The sequence below is a fragment of the Osmerus eperlanus genome, chromosome 1, assembly GCF_963692335.1.
Source record: "Osmerus eperlanus chromosome 1, fOsmEpe2.1, whole genome shotgun sequence".
Taxonomy (NCBI): Eukaryota; Metazoa; Chordata; class Actinopteri; order Osmeriformes; family Osmeridae; genus Osmerus; species Osmerus eperlanus.
The window spans coordinates 2,003,839-2,024,333 of record NC_085018.1 but is presented as its reverse complement, the minus strand read 5'-3'; the positions used below and the strand labels follow the sequence as shown (position 1 = coordinate 2,024,333).

Genomic DNA, 20,495 nt, shown 5'->3' with positions numbered 1-20,495 from the left:
TCCATCTAGCATTCTAGAATGGAACCGGAGAGTCCAGCAGACACCAGCATTACGCAGCTGATGGCCCTGAACCCCCAAGAACATCCTTCAACAGACCATTTTATAGCACAGTTCTCAAAAGTCATTGGTACATCCACAATCACCATACAGACTTGCAGCTGTCCCATGTCTCATCTGTCAATGGCTCACTCACACTAACAATACAATCAATCCGTACAATCAGAGTCGAGAATTTCTTTTTAGCACAACTTATGAGTCTTAATTAACCCTGCAAGTTGTTGCATTATCTATTTGTATTTTATATTGATCAGTGGAACACATAACAATGCATCAAACAATATTCCCTCTACAGACCCCACATCAACAATTCTTACGACTGCCTTTATACATATTCGCTATTTGTTTACGAGATGCATGTGTAAGAGACTGACAATTAGCTATATATATACATACTTGATTTATTAGTGACACAACCTACACCCTATCTTTATTTGAATATGGGAAAAATTGTATTTCTAAAACTTTACACATCACAACATAATACCTTGTTACACAATATTTCTATGATGAAATACTTGACAGAGATCCATCCCCCTATTAGCCAATCACTGTGGGTATTGTTAGTAAGCTTGTTGACATTATCCATAGCAACAAGTTCAACCCCGCCCTTTGTATTGGCTTAAGATTTCTCCCCTTTTTAAAGATGAAACTCTTACCTAAGAACTTTTACTGCTATTTAGGAGAACTCTTAGTGGTAATATAAAACATTTGGTGAATACGGTCCCTGTTGCTGTGTTGACACTGATATGGTTTCTCTCCTGTGTGTCCTCGTGTGTGCCCTCATGTGTGCATACAAAGCACTAGTTTGAGAAAAGGGTTTGCTACATTCCTGACATTGATAAGGTTTCTCTCCTGTGTGTATCCTCTTGTGTTTTATCAGAGAACTACTTTGAGTAAAGCTTTTGCTACATTCCTGACATTTAAAAGGTTTCTCTCCTGTGTGTGTCCTCATGTGTTCAACCAGATAACACCTCTGAGCAAAACGTTTGTTACATTGTTGACATTGATATGGTTTTTCTCCTGTGTGTTTCCTCATGTGCACAGCCAGGTTAGACTTCAGAGTAAACCTTTTGTTACATTGTTGACACGGATATGATTTATCTCCAGTGTGTCTATTCATGTGTCCAGCTAGACTACTACGTTGAGCAAATTGTTTGCTGCATTCCTGACATTGATAAGGTTTCTCTCCTGTGTGTGTCCTCATGTGTCCAGTTAGACTATTACTTTGAGTAAATAGTTTGTTACATTCAGGACATTGATAAGGTTTCTCTCCTGTGTGTGTCCTCATATGAATAACCAGATTACACTTCTGAGCAAACTGCTTGTTACATTGTTGACACTGATGTGGGTTCTCTCCTGTGTGTTGCCTCATGTGCACAACAAAATGACCCTTCAGAGCAAACTGTTTGTTACATTGTTGACACTGAAAAGGTTTCTTTCCTGTGTGTGTCTTCATGTGTTTAACCAAATTACCCTTCTGAGCAAACTGTTTGTTACATTGTTGACATTGATAGTATTTCTCTTCTGTATGACGTCTCTGTGGCATATTTTCCCTTTCCAGAACCTCACTGTTTCGTGTTCCGTTTTGAAGAAGCAGCACTCCTCCATGTTCCTCTTCCTCCTGAGCTGTAGGACAGTCTGGAGCTACAACAGAGAGGGGCTGAGAGTCACTGCCTGGTTCTGGTGCTGCATAATTTTGTCCATCAGGCTCTGCTTTGATTTGCTCCTCAGTTGTGTTGCTGGGTAGAGAGTCTTCTTCTCTGTTCTCCAATTTAACAGTTTGGTCAAGATGTGAACATTCAGAAAAGCCTTCCTGATCAGAGTCATGTTTCACACTGGGAGAAGTGAACATGGAGTCTGTGGTTTCAGACTGCAGTCGTTGGAGCTGCTCTTCATCCTGATTGGTCCAGAGGTCCTGTTCCTCTTTAATCTGTGGGGGCTCCGGGAGAGAGAGCTGCTGCACATCTGGGGGGAAGAAGAGTATGTTTGTGATCAACTTAGTCATTATGCAACCCAACATGTCTGACAGCTAAATCCAGACCAATTGTGGTGATCTTAGCATAATATGCTACACATCCAAGGCTTGAAAAATTGTATCTATGTGACCTCAAAATATTTTGGGGAGCATGTGTGCAAGTGCAAATAATTGTTGTGGTGCAACCTGATTTAATTTCTTACAAAACGCTGGCTAATTAGCCTACTGCACAGTGCCCGCTGTGAGCTGATACAGTGACCGGTCGGTCTACCTTTCTATCCAAAGTTACACAACCAGTTAAACCTAATATTTATGTTCTTAACTTGAATGCAGATTTTAGTAAAAAAAAAGTTGAAAAAGCAGGGCTCTACAGTGCAAGTATTTCACTCGCATTTGCCCCTAAAAATAGGTATGTGCGAACCGGTTAAAAAATTACCAGCACAGTGACCGCATAAAGATTACAAACTATCGAAATCTATTCAACCCCTGTTTAAAAAAGTCCCACATTTCACAAGTGGTAGCCTATGCGCCAGCACAGCATATCTGTATTTGATAATGAAGGTTGGCTTTCAAACAAAAATTTCCCTTAGTTATTACCAATTACAATGTCCCTTAGTTATTAACTATTACAATGTCCCTTAGTTATTAACTATAATTATTAACGTAAACTAATTATTTGTTAGATTCACCCACCACCAACGGTTAGGAAAGAGAAAGGTAGATTCAGAATGCAGGCAAGGGTGGACGAGGGATAATTTTTTTGCTCAATAAAAAGAAATGGCTGTTTGTCTCACCTGTCAAGAAACCATGTCTGTTTTCAAAGAATACAATCTGCGCCGACACTATGAAACCCGCCACAGAGACAAGTATGCGAGTTTACAAGGCTAAATGAGAGCAGTCGAAGAGTGTCGAAGCTAAAAAGTGGACTATTAGCTCAGCAGAATACGTTTGCACGTCAAACCCAGTTGAACCAGCCATCCGTTCGAGCTAGCTTTCAGGTAGCTAAACTGATTGCAACCAGAGGTAGACCATTCAGTGATGGTCAGTTTGTCAAGAAATGTATAAATGCTGTTGCGGAGGAGGTGTGCCCCAATAAGAAAGACGTCTTAAATGTGGTGAGTCTGTCCGCAAGTACAATCACCAGACGAATTCAAGAAATGGGGTAGCCTATAACGTATATGCCCAGCTGAAGGAGAAAGTGAAATAATTCGACTTGCAGAGAAATAATTCGATTTGCATTAGCACTGAATGAGGGCAATGACGTGCAGGACACAGCACAGCTGCTCATTTTTCTTTTAGTTAGCTCAAACTTTGAAGGGTCCAAGGAGCTAGCAGTCCTACAAAGTCTCAAAGGCACTACAACAGGGGAGGATATTTGTGCCAAACGATGGGAGAGTTGGATCTAGACTGGTCTAAACTGGCCAACATCACGACCGACGGGGCTCCTAGTATGGTTGGCGCGTCGAGCGGGCCAATAGGAGCTAATAGGACACATAACACATAAATAGAGAAATGGAGGAAAGAGGTCTCACCCCCCCGATACAAGTCCACTGCCTGATTCACCAGCACTGTGCTGCAAAGTTCTGAAGTGGGAATCGGTTATGAAGGTGGTGGTGTCATGTATAAACTTCATCAGAGCAAACTAGGGCTGAACGATTTCGGAGAATAAGATAATTGCGATTATTTTGACTAATATTGCGATTTAATATGCGATTATTATATGATTTATTATTAATAAATATATATATATATAATACTGATCTCCAGTCAGCAACATAACACAAAGTTCAGAAAAATTAAGGAAAACATATCGCCTGTACCTCTTCGAAAATATTTTGGTAAATCAAAGCTAACTGTAGCTTAACTAAAAGCTAGCTAGCTACCGTTTTGGAAAAAAAGCTTGCGCTGTGGGGACCGTCGGAAATATTTAGAACTCACGCATCTAAAGGTAAAATCTTAAAAGAAAAATTGCGATTTAATATGCGATTATTATATGATTTATTATTAATAAATATATATATATAATACTGATCTCCAGTCAGCAACATAACACAAAGTTCAGAAAAATTAAGGAAAACATATCGCCTGTACCTCTTCGAAAATATTTTGGTAAATCAAAGCTAACTGTAGCTTAACTAAAAGCTAGCTAGCTACCGTTTTGGAAAAAAAGCTTGCGCTGTGGGGACCGTCGGAAATATTTAGAACTCACGCATCTAAAGGTAAAATCTTAAAAGAAAAATAAACACTGTCTGAATATTTCTGATCCAGTCAGTAGCGTTACAGACACAGTTTGGCATTGACAGCCATAGTGATCCTACTGTATGTGTATTATCGAGGAGCATCATATATTTCGTGATGAACGCTGTCACTGCTTGAGTAATTTCGTACATGAATATGGAGTTAGGCTTTGAAACATTTCGATCAGTGATCCTGTCGGGTGTTATTTGGCTTATTTGACACACTGGTGATCAGCATTTTAGCTATGCATCGTACATGGCTTTGTGGTGTTTTGTTTAGGGCCGAATTAGGTTGGTGGTGTTGCCCCGTGAGGTTGCAAGGTTAGCCAGGCAGGTTTTGCACAATACTTGACACTGTGCGGCATCTTTTTTAAAGGCAAAATTGGCAAAGAGTCTGTAGTGTCAGGTTCTGTCGAGGCCATTGTACAGGTCAAGGTAAAGTGTAACGTGCAAAGTTGATCCTTCGTATGCAAATTGCGTTACTCTTGCATGTCACGTGACCAAAGTAAAATCGCAGCCTTTGCGATTACAAAATCTTGTTTTGTCACATGGCGATATTATCGCAAATGCAATTAATCGTTCAGCCCTAGAGCAAACAGAATTAAACACAGGCAGTTCCAAGCCTTTCTCTCCGAGCTAGAGTCTGCTCACGGAGATGTGCTTTACCACACTGAAGTCCGATGGTTAAGCCGGGGCAGAGTTTTGAGGCGATTTTACGAGCTGCTACCCTAAATCAACGCCTTTCTTCTGACAAAGGGCAAAACTGTCCCAGAACTGATCCACACAGAATGGAAATGGGACCTCGCCTTTTTAACAGATGTGACAGAAATGTTGAACGGCCTCAACTTGCAGTTCCAAGGCAAGGGGAAACTAATATGTGACATGTTATTCCACATAAAAGCATTTGAGGTGAAACTAGCAATGCTTGTGGGACAAGTGCAAAAGCAAGACTTTACCCATCTCCCTGTTACCCAAAGCCTCTCTGCTGAGAAACCAGCGGCCCCATTCCCAGCTGAAAAATCAGTGGAAGCGCTGGAAATGCTGAGTTTGATGTGCGATTCCGTGAGCTACATGTCCACGCTAAAGAAATCCGCCTTTTACAGAACCCCTTTGCTGCCTGAAGCCATGCCTTCTTATCAGTTTGAGTTGGCTGAGTTGCAGAACTGTGATGTTCTGAAAGACGCATTTAAACCCAACAGTCTCATTGAATTCTATGCTGCCCTCCCCAACAAGACATACCCAAACATAAAAAAGCAATGAAGATGTCCACTAACCGTTTTTGGCAGCACGTACATTTCTGAGCAAACCTTTTCACGCATGAATCCAATGAGATCAAGACTCACTGATGAACATTTGCATCAGTCTTTGGCTGTGACAGGAATGGAACCTGACATTGGACTTCTCACTAGCCAGAAGCAAGCCCACAGTTCACAGTGAACTGAATATGCAAGTAAATGGTTTGATTTCAATAGCAATGAATATGACTTATTACTGTGTTGTCTTATTACTGTGTAACCTAAAAGCCGCCGTGATTCTCGTATTATACAGATGAAGGGAAGCCTGCCGTGTCGCCCAGTAAAGACTAGAGCAGGGGATTCATCTGCGGTCCTGACTGAGGCATGGGTCCACTCACTGTGGCTTGAGGCTTCAGCTTGGCCATAGGTGCTGATCTGTGGGCATCTGTGAAGCCCTCTGTGACGTTGGCTGTAAAAAGAGCTGTACAAATAAAGGATTGATTTGATTTGACCTGGGCTGAGTTTGAAGTGTGCTTTTCCTGTCGAGACAGAGCTAGGTCAGAGTCATTACGATAGTAATAATACTCTTTTGATAATCGGGACATTACCAAGGATTGTCGGAAGGGGCGAAATCGGCCTAATTATCCTGTGGTGCGTACCCAGCATTACCTGCCTGTTTCTACATCTATTTGTCCACCTCACCTGTTGCTTCAGCTGGCTCTCTAACAGCAGCATGTTGGATGCTGTCCTCCTCTCCTACTCTTTCTGCAATGCCTAACGAATCTCTCTCTTTCTCTCCCTGACCTTGTCTTTCTGCCTGAGCAGCACTGGTTGAAGCCTGAAAATATTGTAAAGAAATTAATAACATAACTAAATAGAGGGTACAATTTCTGGGGAAATTGTAGGGTGTTCCTGTATTTTTGTACGCCCTTCAACTGGTTAGCTCCTGCGATTCCCACACAACAGAAGTGTAGTAGTTAGCTAGCTCTACAATTTACCGGGGCTAGGTCTGAATCTAGGAGAAAAACGGAGCATAGCTGCCAGCTGTAGGTATATGCAGGTAGCAACGATAGTGCTAAATACCAATTTAGCTGGTCGGCTCCATGACATCAAAAGAACGAAGGGGAACCCACTTGTCTAGCAGATTAAGACATGTTTGTAGGTAGGTACCTAGCGAAAAGTAGCCTCAACTTTCCTAGACTTTTAGCTACGGTACTAATGCTGAGGGCTTGCTGATATCGCTGTGAGTCGGTGTATCACAGCAGCCCCAAACAACTGATCAATGAAGTCAGGCTGTTAAACTTAAAAATAACTTGCTAAGAAGTTATTAATGTAGCCTAGTAGTTAAACTGGTGGGTGCTACTACTTCATTTATTTCTGAGGGGAAACCAGATATCATCGATCACCGATCATTGCAAGAGAGAAAACAATTCCCCACTCAACCTTAATTAAAACAATATAGGTTAAGAATCCTCTGGAGAGGATTCAGAATATGGCAATATGGCAGTGAAATTATTGACAACTTTATTTTGTAAGCTACTGGTTACTTATTGAGAAAAAAATCAAGCTTGTATCCAATATGATGTTTACATTTAAATAAAGATTTTAATTTAAAATTGTTATGGATTAACCCCCACAAGTTGATCTAACCCTACAGAACAGCTCAAAGCAGACAAAAGGGGGTGGGTAAGTTGGTCCCAACTTCAAAAAGGGGTAGGTATGTTAACGCAAAATTACAGGTTTTGGCACATTTGGCTTTCCATATTCCACAGATGTGTCCCTAAATGCACACACACACTCACACAATATACATATCAGTGTTTCCCATTCATTGGAAAGACTGTGGCGGCCTGCCATTATTCTAAATTGTCCCGCAATCATTTCATTAAGTTTCAAGATGAACAGAAAATATTATTGCACTTCTGCACCGTTGCTATAGCAACACATCTCTCTGTCCCAGTCACCCCCTTCTGCCCCACCCGTGGTATGTGTGCTTTCAGTCACTTACACATGAGCTTACTGGAATGTTCCTGGCTATCTACTTCCAAGACAACAAGTCATTTCGCGGACATATCGTATGACTGCCAACTAAGTTAGTCCAGTCTTCTCGCTCGAAGTCAGTCGCCTCACATATCTAGCTAGCTGACGTTAGCTACTTATGAATATTAATGTCGTAATTACAAGCGGCTCTAACAACATAACTATTTTCAGCATCTGAGGAGTTGACTCCTCATGCTCTAAATTAAGTGTAAGTAGTTAACACTTGTGTTTAACGCTTAACCAGGCTAAAAAAATAGGCTTAGGTGGTGGTTTGTGTAACACCACTAATACGTAATAAATAGTTTGTGAAACTCTGTTACATTTTTCACTGTGCTCCTACATTGTCTTTGTGTGCTCCTATATTTTTTCATTTAGGAGTGCATGTATAGCCTGGCTCTGCCCTCCTACGTACTTCCGCTCAATTTTGATTTTGCTTCTGTACTAGGTCTGGCCATGAGGTACGTAAGTCAGATGTCTCCGGTAGATTTTCTACCGGCGAATCAGCGAACAGAGGGAGTGGCTGAGAACGATGACGTTGATGTCGTGCGCTAGTTTGTGTTGTAGTTCCGTAATGGCGGCGGAGAAAGATGCGAGCGAAGCCATTCGGTCCGTTGTGGCAACACTGCCGAATATCTATAAACTAAAGCCGGAGCAAGAACAAGTTTTGCTGAGTTTTGTTGGTGGCCATGATGTTGTGGCCCTCCTCCCCACGGGGTTCGGGAACAGTTTGATTTTCCAGCTACGGCAGCTAGCTCTGTTACAGTAGTGGTGAAGGAATTGGCAAACGCTAGCGATTGGTTATGGCAGATCAGACTGGCTCTGGGCAGATCCAATAGTTTTAAACTTCAACAGAGTACCCGCCTACAAGGAAGTCAACGCTTGTCAATGGAGCGAGGACAGACTCTCTGTACAAATGAAATGTACGAGAGTCTGGTTAGGACCAGGCTAGTGCATGTACTCCTTGGTAAAAAAGTTAGTGCAGATTCCTGAAAGGTGACACTGACTTATCGGTGGGACGATATTAGGCATTTTCCAAACTATCAGTATCGGCATTTATTATTATTAATGGCCGGTAAATTAATATTTATATGATTTTTATTTATTTTTACGGACGAAACATTCTTTATGTTATGAGTTTTGGCGTCGCTTAGTTTGTCCACCAGAGGGCACTTTACAACGTCCCTGTTGGCAACACTCGTTTAGAACGTCACAAACCCTACAACCAGCTGATCCATCCACTCCACTGAATTTACCTGAAAATGTCAAATGGAGTAACCAATATTTATTTTGGAAATACACATTTTGCCCACCTAGAGTGGATGCGCTCATTAAAATAATTACACCATTGATGTTTCTGCGTGGGTGCACTCCTTGTATTGTCTATAAATTTCGATCAGAGTGGTTAGGCTACAAACAATTAAATATTGACCGAGGTGAACATTTTAACAACAGTTATAGAGTGAGCACAAACCTTATGTTTTCAATGGTACGGGATACTTATTGGAACTATATTGTATTAACTGTGAAATTGCAGAAATGTAATGAATTGTATTTCATAGATGAACATTAAATATTTTTGAGTAACTTTTCTCCTGTCACTGAATTTTTGGAGTTTAAGGTATTTTAAAGCTGTCGTTCATGCTCAACAGGAGGTGTCAACAAAATATGTATTTAATGCAATATTTTGAAGGTTACCTCCCCTTTCTCTGCTTTGCTCGCACAGAGAATTTGGGCCACCAATAAAAAAAACGAGCTACAACCGTGCGAGCGCGACATTGGTTTTTCCTCAAGACATCATGGCTTGCAAACGACCGAAGCATGGCAGTTAGCCCCGCCTCTTTCTTCCTCACAGCATTTATAGCTACAGACACAGAAACAGCGCGTCCTGAGGAAAGCTCATTGTGGGACTGCTCGTAGTGCCTGTAATTCTGCACCAAGGCTGAATTTCGGGAAAGAGACTTCAGATACAGTATTAAAGGGACCACTAAGGCCTATATAAAAGCATCCAAAAACAGCATGTCATGGGATCTTTAATAAAAAGCAGATGAGATAGAGCTAACATTTACATTTGCTCGTTGCTTAAATCGGTGATTTAGAAGACCGTACTTTTAAAACTAGCTAAGAACATTAAATGTAGCGAACTAGAAAGCTTGTCTAAAGTAGTGATGGACCGCTCGGTACTACGGTGTCGATACTGTGTCGACATATTCAACACTCACTGCATCGGAACGTTTTGAGACGGTTTTAAGAACACTTCCGGTCACGTGACAGTGTTTCGAAACGTTTTGTGACGTGATCTTGAACGGAACGTGTCGCACTGACGTGTCGGGGTATAAAATGAGGCGGCAAAACCAAAAGTTTTGAATGCGTGAGACCTTGGCTGAGAGAATTGTAAGTTTGAGAGAGATTTAGAAAGTTAGAGACAGTTAGAAAACGTTACAGAAAGTTAGTTGCTTGTGTACCATTAGCGAAATCCTGTTTGATAATTTTACTGCCACTTCAAGATGTATAAAATAACATGTAACAACTTTACACTGAGTTTATCGTCTCAAACTGTTCGAAAATCATGATTTGATTGTTTTGTTAACCCTTTGACGCGTACGATCACACCTGTGTGATCAGTTCTGGCTGGGCCCAGGAGCGTACGATTACACAGGTTTGATTAGAACGCGTCCTTAGAACGTCCAGTTTTGTTTATAATCGTCATAATAGAGAGTCAAACATTAGCCTACGTGTATATTATAAACATAAGACTCAATTTACTGTGTATTTTGAGAAAGTTTACCTTTATTATCTATATGAAAACGTTCAGACAAGGTAGTTTTAGCTAATGTTAGCTAACAGCTCACCAAAAATAACTCACGCTTTTACTCACGCCACCTAGTAAACCATAATATTATCCGTATTCCTTGACTTGGCTATCACTTTCATTTCACTTTCAACATATTTTACTATTGTACAACCAACCATAGATCGAAAATAATAGATATACATTCACAAATATGCATCTAAAACATCCGACATTCGTCTGTCTTTCGTCTCGTATTTACTTGCGGCCATCTTTGATTTTTTTGCGTTCCGGCAACAAAGATGAACTTTGATGATGTACCACTTGACACCGTACACATCAGTATTTTCTCGTGAGAAGAGTAGGTTATCTCGTTGACCCTTTGACACCCACAATGCATTGAGTACTGATCAAAACAAAAAACATGGCAGCCCACACGATCGGTTATAGCCAAGTTAGCTTGTCGACAGCTACATTCGATCCTATACCATATCCGATCACTGTAGATTCACTTATATGAATATTTCAAATTCGGAACAGTAATGACTGTAATAAGTTATAACCCTAATTCGCAACAACCTATAAAAAACCCACACAAACACGTTTCTTAATTTTTACCACAGTATTACCGAATTTGTTTCAGGCGTTTTCAGGTACATGTCCAGGAAAGGGTACAATCACGTCACTCTCACATTACATATCAAGGAATATCATTAGCACAAACATTGAGCCATAAAACATCACTGCTATATTTAGGACCTTTACACAGGATCCACTATGGACATCCAGGATCATGATGGGCTTGGGATATCTGGGTCTGTTGTTTTGACAAGTCAACTGGCATTTATTGTCATCATACACTTACATTACACAATGAAACAAAACAACATTCTTCCAGGACCTAGACATAACCTAGACAACTACAACAACTAAGTAGAATTAGGTAAATAAAATTGGTCCAACAAGACAAGATGAAATTTGTGACAAATTCCCCAAGACACAAAGAGGTGGGGATACTTCAAGTTCAAGTCTTTTATTGTCAGATGCACAGAACACCACAAGGTCAGACTGGGCACTGAAATTCTTAGGACAACGCAAGGCAACCTGGCATAACATAACATATAAGTACACAGATTACATCTATGATAATCTAAAATATAGGGAACCTCCTAAATATATGGAAGCAAATCGTGACCAAAATTAAAATGAAAATGCATTTCCAGAAATGCTTTTTCATTTTAAGAATGTGGCTGCATTATTTGACTCATAAATGAAATTAGTAATCAATCATCCTATTTGCATTTTAATTTTCTTCTTCAAGAGTGCTCAATCTTTCACTTCATTAAAATGAAAAAGAAATAGACATTTGAGATTTAATTTTCAAAACATGCCCCAGCAAATAGATACCAAAATTGAATTTGAAATGTAAAATTTGAAAATGAAAATGCATTTCCAGAAATGCTTTTTCATGCTTTTTTCTGCATTATTGGACTCAAATTTGAAAATGAAAATGCATTTCCAGAAATGCAAAATGAACGAAAAAGCATTCTGAGTGGCGCAGCAGAGTGACGTCAGTAGCCGCTCTTCTTCAGCTCCCTGCTGACCGAGCTATCCATCTTGTTCGGTAGGGGGCGGTGTGCACATCTGCATTGCATTACATTGCAAATGTGCCGGGAAATTGATTGAATTGCCGGGTCTTTAGAGGACGCATCACAGACTGAGCAACTTGATGTCAAACAATGACTAAAACAGTGGCAGAGCTACTATTAATGTGTAAATCTGTGACGGCAGAGTATGCAGCCAAGCTCTCTATGACTTGTTCTACTCGGTCACGGGCATCAGACTCAGATATATTATTAGATTCTACCTGCTCAGCTAATTCTAATAGTCTTTGCACAATTTGAGGGAGCGCCATGATCTGTGATGCATCCTCTAAAGCAGCGGTCCCCAACCTTTTTTGCGCCACGGACCGCTTTCATGTAAGACATATTTTCACGGACCGGCAGGGACGGACAGGGAGGAAAGATAGGCCCTGGACAGCTGCGCTGCTAATGCATGCACATTCTGGGTTTGATGTGATCCTAGTTAGTGACTTCCACACCTAATGCGAGCGCGCGGAAAAATAGTTTAGCTGATTTGAGCAAAAAATAGTTTTTGGAGTTTTATGTAAAATAAACATAGCCGTTTTTTTAATTGACAAAACCATGTCTAGTGAATGTGATGTATTTTTGTCTCTTAATTTTTCAGCCCCATCTTTAAGTTTCTTAGCCTGGTTTTCCATCGTTATATTGTTACTAGCTAGCTTTCGATGTGTCAGTCCCACTGTTGTGTGTAAACGAGACTATAAGCTACGACAGTGACAGCCGAAGTGCGTTCCTTATATCCAGTTTAGGCCTATTCCATAATTTTGTTTGATTGTTTGCTGTCACAGCAAAAAATCCCGCTTGATGTTGGAAATGGAAGCAGGGTTTTCAGTGCTTTAGTGGCAATCTCAGGATAGTCTTCATCCAAAACACAGATAGAGTTGTTGTCTCAAACAGGCTTCATTGAGTGGTAACTATCACTTGTCTTGTATCAAGAGGCAGAGACGCGCATGATACTGCTCAATAAAGCCCACAAACTTGCTAAAAAAATGAGTAAACAAACGTCTTTGCAGAGCTTTTTTGCTCAGGGGAAAAGGCCCGCGGAGAAGGAGAGAATCCGGTCATTTTTCAGAATAAAACGTCTTTCAGACTCTGATAATCAATTAAAATGAAATAATGTTATTAATTATTTTTTGTGCGGCCCGGTACGAAATGACCCACGGACCGGTACCGGTCCGCGGACCGGTGGGCACCGGTTGGGGAACGCTGCTCTAAAGACCCGGCAATTCAATCAATTTCCCGGCACATTTGCAATGTAATGCAATACAGATGTAATGCAAACACTCTGCTGCGCCGCTCAGAATGCTTTTTCGTTCACTTTGCATTTCTGGAAATGCATTTTCATTTTCAAATTTGAGTCCAATAATGCAGCCACATTCTTAAAATGAAAAAGCATTTCTGGAAATGCATTTTCATTTTGTTCACGATTTGCTTCCATATAAATATACAGATAATATACAATATGTGAATGTAAACATAACATACTAATACCATATGTGAACATCAGTTATTGAGGTAGCATCCATATGCAAAAATATTGAGTGGAGTCTGATGATGTACAGGTGCGTGTGGGGTGCATGGGTTTGTCCACAATGCGTGTGGCTTTGCGGATGCAGCGTTAGGCATAAATGTTTGTGAGGGAGGGAAGAGAGACCCCGACTATCTTCTTGGCTGTCCTGACTATCCTCTGCAGAATTGCGGTTCGAAGCGGTGCAGTTCCCAAACCAGGCCGTGATGCAGCTCCTCGGGATGCTCTCTATAGTCCCTCTATGCAATGTGGTGAAGATGTGGGATGGGAGATGGGCTTTTAGCCACTGCTGGTACACCAAGGAATTAGGTGCTCAACGGTTTAGTTGATGTTCAGCAGGGATGGGTTGCTTTGTGCCTTGTACCTTACTTGCTCTGCACACCTGAGAGATGGCAATGTAGTACTATACATGGACAATTTGTACAGCAGTGCAACCCTCTTTCAACATTTTCTGTCTCTTGGAACGGGGCCTGTGTGGGCCAACATTCACATTCACCTGTAAAATTAGAAAGGGAGATGTTCAATATATAGAAAACGGTCAACAGCAGGCAGTCAAGTGGTATGACAAGAGGTGTGTTTATTACCCTATGAAACGTTACAGTCATACATTACTGTCTTGTCATTTCAATAGGTTGTTATATTGAATAAGCATAACGTCTGGTTTATTCTACATGTCATCCATCAAGTAGCCCTAGCCTAGATTTTCCAAACGAATTACACTTGCCTCATTTTTGCAATAATTCAACTGTGGCCTGACAATAAATGAGGAATAATAAATGTTCCATCAACACGGAAATGAATGGCAGTAGATGGTAGCAAGAGATCACAAAACAGCCATCAATTTAGAATGGATGTCTGCATTATTGTGTTTGCTCTAATTAGACTAAACATAGCAAGTTACTACGAGCTAGCCAGCAAAGACATCAGATCGTGGAAATCAACAACAGGTCATGCTTTCATCTCAATATCATGCCACAGGTATGTGTATAACTTGTGTGTATAAATAATCTACTTACCATAAAGGTTTTCCCAGAAAAGTAGTAATTATCAACAGTTGTTGATAATTTACTAGGCTATGTTACGTTGTTTGTGTGGTCAGATTAAAACGAGTACAAAATAATGCAGGTGCATCCAGTCAGACTAACTTGCTAGGATGCATCGTTTTATTTTCCTTACTTATTTTGTGAACACAGGCTGTGTTGCCAACTCAGTAGGTTTACGAGATGGAAGCCAGCTAGAGAAAACAAAACGATGCATAGCAATCAACTTAGACTGACTGGATGTATCTGAATTATTGTGTATTCGTTATAGTCCGACCACACAAACAACGTAACATAGCCTAGATAATTAGCAACAGCTAACTTGTTGATTGACAATTTACTACACTACGAGCTAGCTAGTTTGGCAAAAACTGAAAGAGAAATACGTCACGAGAAGGTGGGATAAACAAAATAATCAATGAATTGAGTAGTCGTCACAAATACGGGGTGCAAACTAGGTCAATTTCAAATGCGAACCGAGAAGTGCTGAAATTGCCTGGAAATTCGTTTTAATGCATCATAATCAACCTCTGGAACGTTGAAATTAATAACAAACTCACGCGCCAAAAGAACTCACGCTGTGGGGGCAGTCAAGAAATTTAGAACTTACGTGTCAAAGGGTTAAATGAAAACCATCGCTCTCGGATTCGATACCACACCATCTGCTTTGCAGGACGGCAATAATTCCGTTCAACCACAAGGACCATTACGATTATGTTGTGGAATTAGCTATAAGACTGTTGTGTATGCCATAGTCGTAGCTGCCAGCAGACGTCACTGTTGAGTAAAAGTTTTGAGAGTTTCAAAGGCCACGACTCAAATGTTTCAATTGTCTTTGTGTTTCGGAAAGCCTCGGTTTGCCCATCCCTAGTCTAAAGACACGTTAGCATGCTAGCACAGCTAGCCTAGAATACTGTATTTCTTAGATTAAACGCCGCCCTCGAATAAACGCTGCACCAAAAATGAACATTGTGTAATAAACGCTGCAGCGTTAAATAAATAATTTCATATTTCATTTTCCTGACTGTTTCATTCGAATAAATAACCTGTGTTGTCATGTAAATCTATAATTCACAATGCATGTTTGCCTATGTTGCGTCTTTGCTCCGCAGCTTTGCTCGTTGTAAACCAACCAATCAGTGTGCAGCTCATCTATATATTCATGAGCATACCATAAAAGGGAGAAAACCTCTCGTGGGCGCGTAGAACATCACCCGGACCATTTTCAGCCCAACCAATGTTACAGACCCTATTCGGACCCTAATCTTCAGCTTATAGCAACCAAACTATATCGTGATTCAACTTAGCTTCAGTTCGCTAGCTCTAGAAATCTTGCTGAAAAATAACCTGACAAAGATCTGGACAAACATGCATCGTGAATTGTAGATTTACATAACAACACAGGTTATTTATTTGAATGAAACAGTTAGGAACATGAAACAACGTTAGCCCCATTGCCAATAAACTAGGCTAAATCATCACACATTCTACCTATGCTCTTGCGTTAGCAAGCTAAACTAGTTTACATGCCTACAGTCTAGGTGTTTTCGCTATCTAGCTGTTCTTGCATTCCTTGCAAATCAGCGTTAATAAAAAGCAGATGAGCTAGAGTCTAGCTAACATTGACTAGACGGGCATGGCTGATTGTCTATACCGTAGCGTAGAAGATCCCTGTGCAGTTCGACCCTCGACACATTTGCGTGAACCATTTCACCAAGGACGGTTTTGAAAACCTGGGACAATGTAGCTAAAGCAGGATTTGCTATGAAGCTGTTGCTGAAAAGAGGTGCGTTCCGACCTTACGTTCATCACAACCGCAATCTGTAGTATGATTTTGTCGGTAAGTTATTAGCAATGCTAACGTATCCTGTATCTAGCACCTGCCTTTCTCCAGTTCTTTCAAATAGATAATCTAGACAGGCGTTAGCAATAGGCCAGACTGCTATTTGTTTTCTGGCTATTTTTTCGGAAGCTTCCCTTCTAATGCCGACAGCTAGTCTAGCTAGAGTCATTTGCTAAGTAAAGTATGTTGATGTGTTTAGAAACGTATTTAGCATTCTACCTATGCTAGATACAGGAGACGTTAGCATTGCTAATAACTGTTAGCAACAAAATCATACTGTAGCCTACTTACAGCTTGCGGTTGCGATGAGCGTACGGTCGGAACAGCACATCTTTTCAGGGTCAGCTTCTTAGCAAATCCTGCTTGAAATTGTCCAAGGTTGTCAAAACTGTCTTGGGTGAAATGTTCAGAGCAAATGAATAATTGAGTGGATCTTCTCATAGACAAACAGCAGCCATGCCTGTCGAATGTTTGGCTCCTTGGGAAGACTATGAGTGTTAGCCTCCCTGTACAGCCTGGAACACAGCATTTACGACCGTGGTCCATTTTCAATATCCTTGTTATACTTCAAAACGTTATTCTTTGTAATTGCTTAGAATTAGCCTGCACAGAGCAGCGCGCAGCTAAACTAGCATCGGAGATCTACGCTACCTCGGACTGGGCAAGAACACCAGTGAGTTGGCTGGTCCTAATCTAAATTTTGGGGCGTGACAAAGATACAGACCAGAGCCAAAAAAGGCGGTCCCCGGACTGACGTCAGTCCGGTGGCTTTGTTGAAAAGCGTTTTACAGCCAAATTTTTTCATTTTGAGATTTGCATAGGAAAGAGGTGTCAATGGACTTTGAGGTTCACTGTATGTTCATTTTACCCACCGAACTGTCGTTATTCAACTATGACAAGGTAAAATCGGTTTTGCAATCAATCACCCCTTTAACCCTTGTGCTGCCTTCGGGTCACATGACCCAAAGGTTCATAACGAACCATCGTTGTGTTTACCCAATTTTACCCAATACAAAAACAAATAAAAATCATTTTCTTTTAACCTTCGCAATGTGGAGGGTCTGAGACAGCCCGACGGTTAAAAGAAAATGCTTCACTTTGTTTTTGTATGCGGTAAAGTTGTCACAATACGACGGTGGGTAACAATGACTGATGGGTCAGAATGACCCGAAGAGAACACAAGGGTTAAGGAACAGTGTACCCTATAAAATCAATCAATGACCCCTTTAACATATTCTAGCAGCAAAGATTTTTCTACAAACATTTACTTCATCACCTACATTTCCTCATTTAGGAGCACATGTATTCCTTGGAAAAAAGTTAGTATGGAGCACTTAGCTTGGCCTTTTCTTTAGAATTGAGTTATTACCTCTAATGTTTGTTGGCTTACCTCAATAACGCTAAAGTCTGCAGGGCTCTCAAGTTTTGAAGACGGGCAAGAGAGTCTCTCCCCCGGGAGGGGTTCAAAATTAATTAATTAATTAATTAATTGCTTTTTACCTGACATCTTTGAAAGGCAGCAATGATTAATGCATCCATGGCCAGGATATAATGATAAAATATGACATTATTTTAAAAGTGACCTATAACATCGACTATGCATAACACTTAAATTTATTTAGTGCTAATAAAATTGTTACGCCTATTTGGAAAGAGATGTTTATAATGTAACAATATGTCAGTCATCGTGTGATAACGAAAATATGACTAGGCCAATTTTAAGTAACAGACGTGGTATTGCAAACTCCGTCAGAGGTATCGGGCCTATGTTCGTCCCGCACTGGGTACGAACCTGCCACCTCTGACATCCCAAGTGCCCCCACTACCAACTACGCCAACGAAAAGCTAGTAATCCGTCGACGCGGGTGGCCTGTTACATACCTGAGGAGTGAGTTTCACTGATACACACCAGCTACATCTATGAACTACTTGTTCTGAGCAGGTGTTGTCAGTGAACAGGCTGTAAAACTGTTGGTTAAGTTACAGACACTCATGGAAAACTGATGCTAATTATCTGGGAAACATTTTCTAACAGCAGTCAAGTTGTCATTGTTTGTGTCAAACAAGTTGTGAATTTGTTGTAACTTAAAACAGGAGATCATGACTTGGCCTACTCTGCTCGAGCTCCAGTGGTTTGCTCTGTAGGTGAACGAAACTTTCGGAAGACGTAGCAGAATCACGTGAAAAATTACAGGATATGCTTTTTTTCCATTGGTTGTTGCATTAAATCTTACCCAGATACAATGTTGCTATTTTCCAATTGGCTATTGTGTAGACCCTTTCTTTTTTTTGATTGGCTGATAAGTGGCAAGCTCGACTAAGAACTCCAAGGGAGACGCTTGATTCCTGCCGGTTCCATAGTGAGAGTGGCGCGCCCAGAGGAATTTTGGTTGGGTGCTGCGGCATATTAAATATATAATAAATCTTTTTTTTCTGCGTGAGAAATACAATGTGTGGCGGGAGGGCGTGACAAAAGACCGAAATGAGTGACTGTCACGCTCAATGCGTGACACTTGAGAGCCCTGAGTCTGCTAATCTGGTGGATGACACTCAGATAGCTAGCTAGTAGTTTGGGACACAGCTAGTGCTCTATGCTAGTAACCACTCAATCGCAAGAAACGGGTCTTAATACATTCATCTTTTTTTCTATTTAATACCCTAATTTTGAAACGACACCTCGGTATGGCCGTGCTAAACCAAATTGGCTAGATGATTAAAGATATAATTAATGTATATACAGCAGATTATTATCAACTGTAGGTATTAATCGAACCTTTTCGGTGAAGCTTGATCTCAGGTTGAGTAACAATGTCCAACAAGCGTTGTAGTCGCGTGCTCTCCTCCTTCGAACGAAAAATCTCCTCTTCGAACTCGGCAAACAATTTTTCAGCGGCCGCGAATATCTCCAAAGCTGAGGTTGTTAATCGCTCATTGAGAAAATCCCTGAACACATTTAGTTGAGACATTTTGGTGGTTAAAAACCTCGTATAGTTTACAAAACTGTAGTTCGATGAAGTTAGCTTTCTCCTTCTTCATGCGCGTTTTTCCAACCGGATGGTAAACAAGTCAAGCTGTTCCGGTGATACCCCAGCTATGATTACCAAAGGAAATGTATTTTGTGTTGCAGGTTCAAAGTATTTAACATGGCTCTTCATACTAATGTATAGGTTCAAAGGCATGCGATTTTAATGCAGTTAGCCTGCGCGTAGGGTGGGTTACTCAGACAGGTCGAAAACAATATATAATAGGATATAAATTTAACAATTTTAGCTAGAATTCATTTCATATATGGGAGACCTTAGAGATGATTGTTGGGTATCTCAACATTTTGTCACTAGCCTAATATAGGTTAGGACCATTTTCACACCAGATTGCCCAATACCTTCGGGACACACTGGCTGCGAAGCGCTGCGAAGCGCCTGGAAGCACCGCCTTTTTATTGTTATACACCACAAAACCAAAAAAGGACTCAAATGTAGCCTGTCCGTATGGGAGTTAAGGCATATAAACTAATGCAGATCAATCACACAAGCTCTGAGAGCTTTGAAACTTGGCATTTTTGTAGTTAGGAAGTTGCTTTACCTACTAGAAAAGACTGGATGTGAATATATTGATGTATGGAATAGAGACATATAAACACATACCTAAAAGAGGCGAACCTGCCAAAAATCAAGATCTATGCAGAATGTTTTCATTTAATTTGTGGTTACTTTGCCAGGGATTATCATAGAAGCACATATGATGGCCTGTTGGAAAGGTGGGCTTGTGGTGAATCCAGCAATACCAAATATGTAAATATAGCTGCAAGCAGCAATGGCGGATTCCTCCTTCAACAGGGCAAAATGTTGTAAAATTGACATAATAGATAGTTACACTGGGATTAACCAGAAGACTTGAAACAGTAATTTCTGTCATAAAAAAGTTTATACCTTTGCCTGGATTAGAACCCACCACCCTTCGCACATCAGCACTACGTCTCATCCTACTAAGCCATTCGCAGACTTAGACATTTGATTGTTCAGTTGCAAGCATTGTCAGATTTGGTTAAAGTTCAAACAGCTGTAATTTTGTCCTATTTGAATATGGGACAACGGGATGACTGGGTT

At 40.7% G+C, this 20,495-nt stretch overlaps 1 protein-coding gene across 1 annotated transcript; it reads right to left on the bottom strand.

Moving 5' to 3' along the window:
• Positions 1–374: 374 nt before the first annotated feature.
• LOC134040725 (zinc finger protein OZF-like) lies at positions 375–19,429 on the bottom strand. Its single transcript, XM_062486811.1, has 2 exons — positions 19,163–19,429; positions 375–2,025 (listed from the first exon to the last, which is right to left on the bottom strand). Exons 1-2 carry the CDS (start codon positions 19,353–19,355, stop codon positions 749–751), a joined length of 1,470 nt encoding a protein of 489 aa, XP_062342795.1. The 5' UTR covers positions 19,356–19,429; the 3' UTR covers positions 375–748.
• Between the last annotated feature and the right edge of the window lie 1,066 nt (positions 19,430–20,495).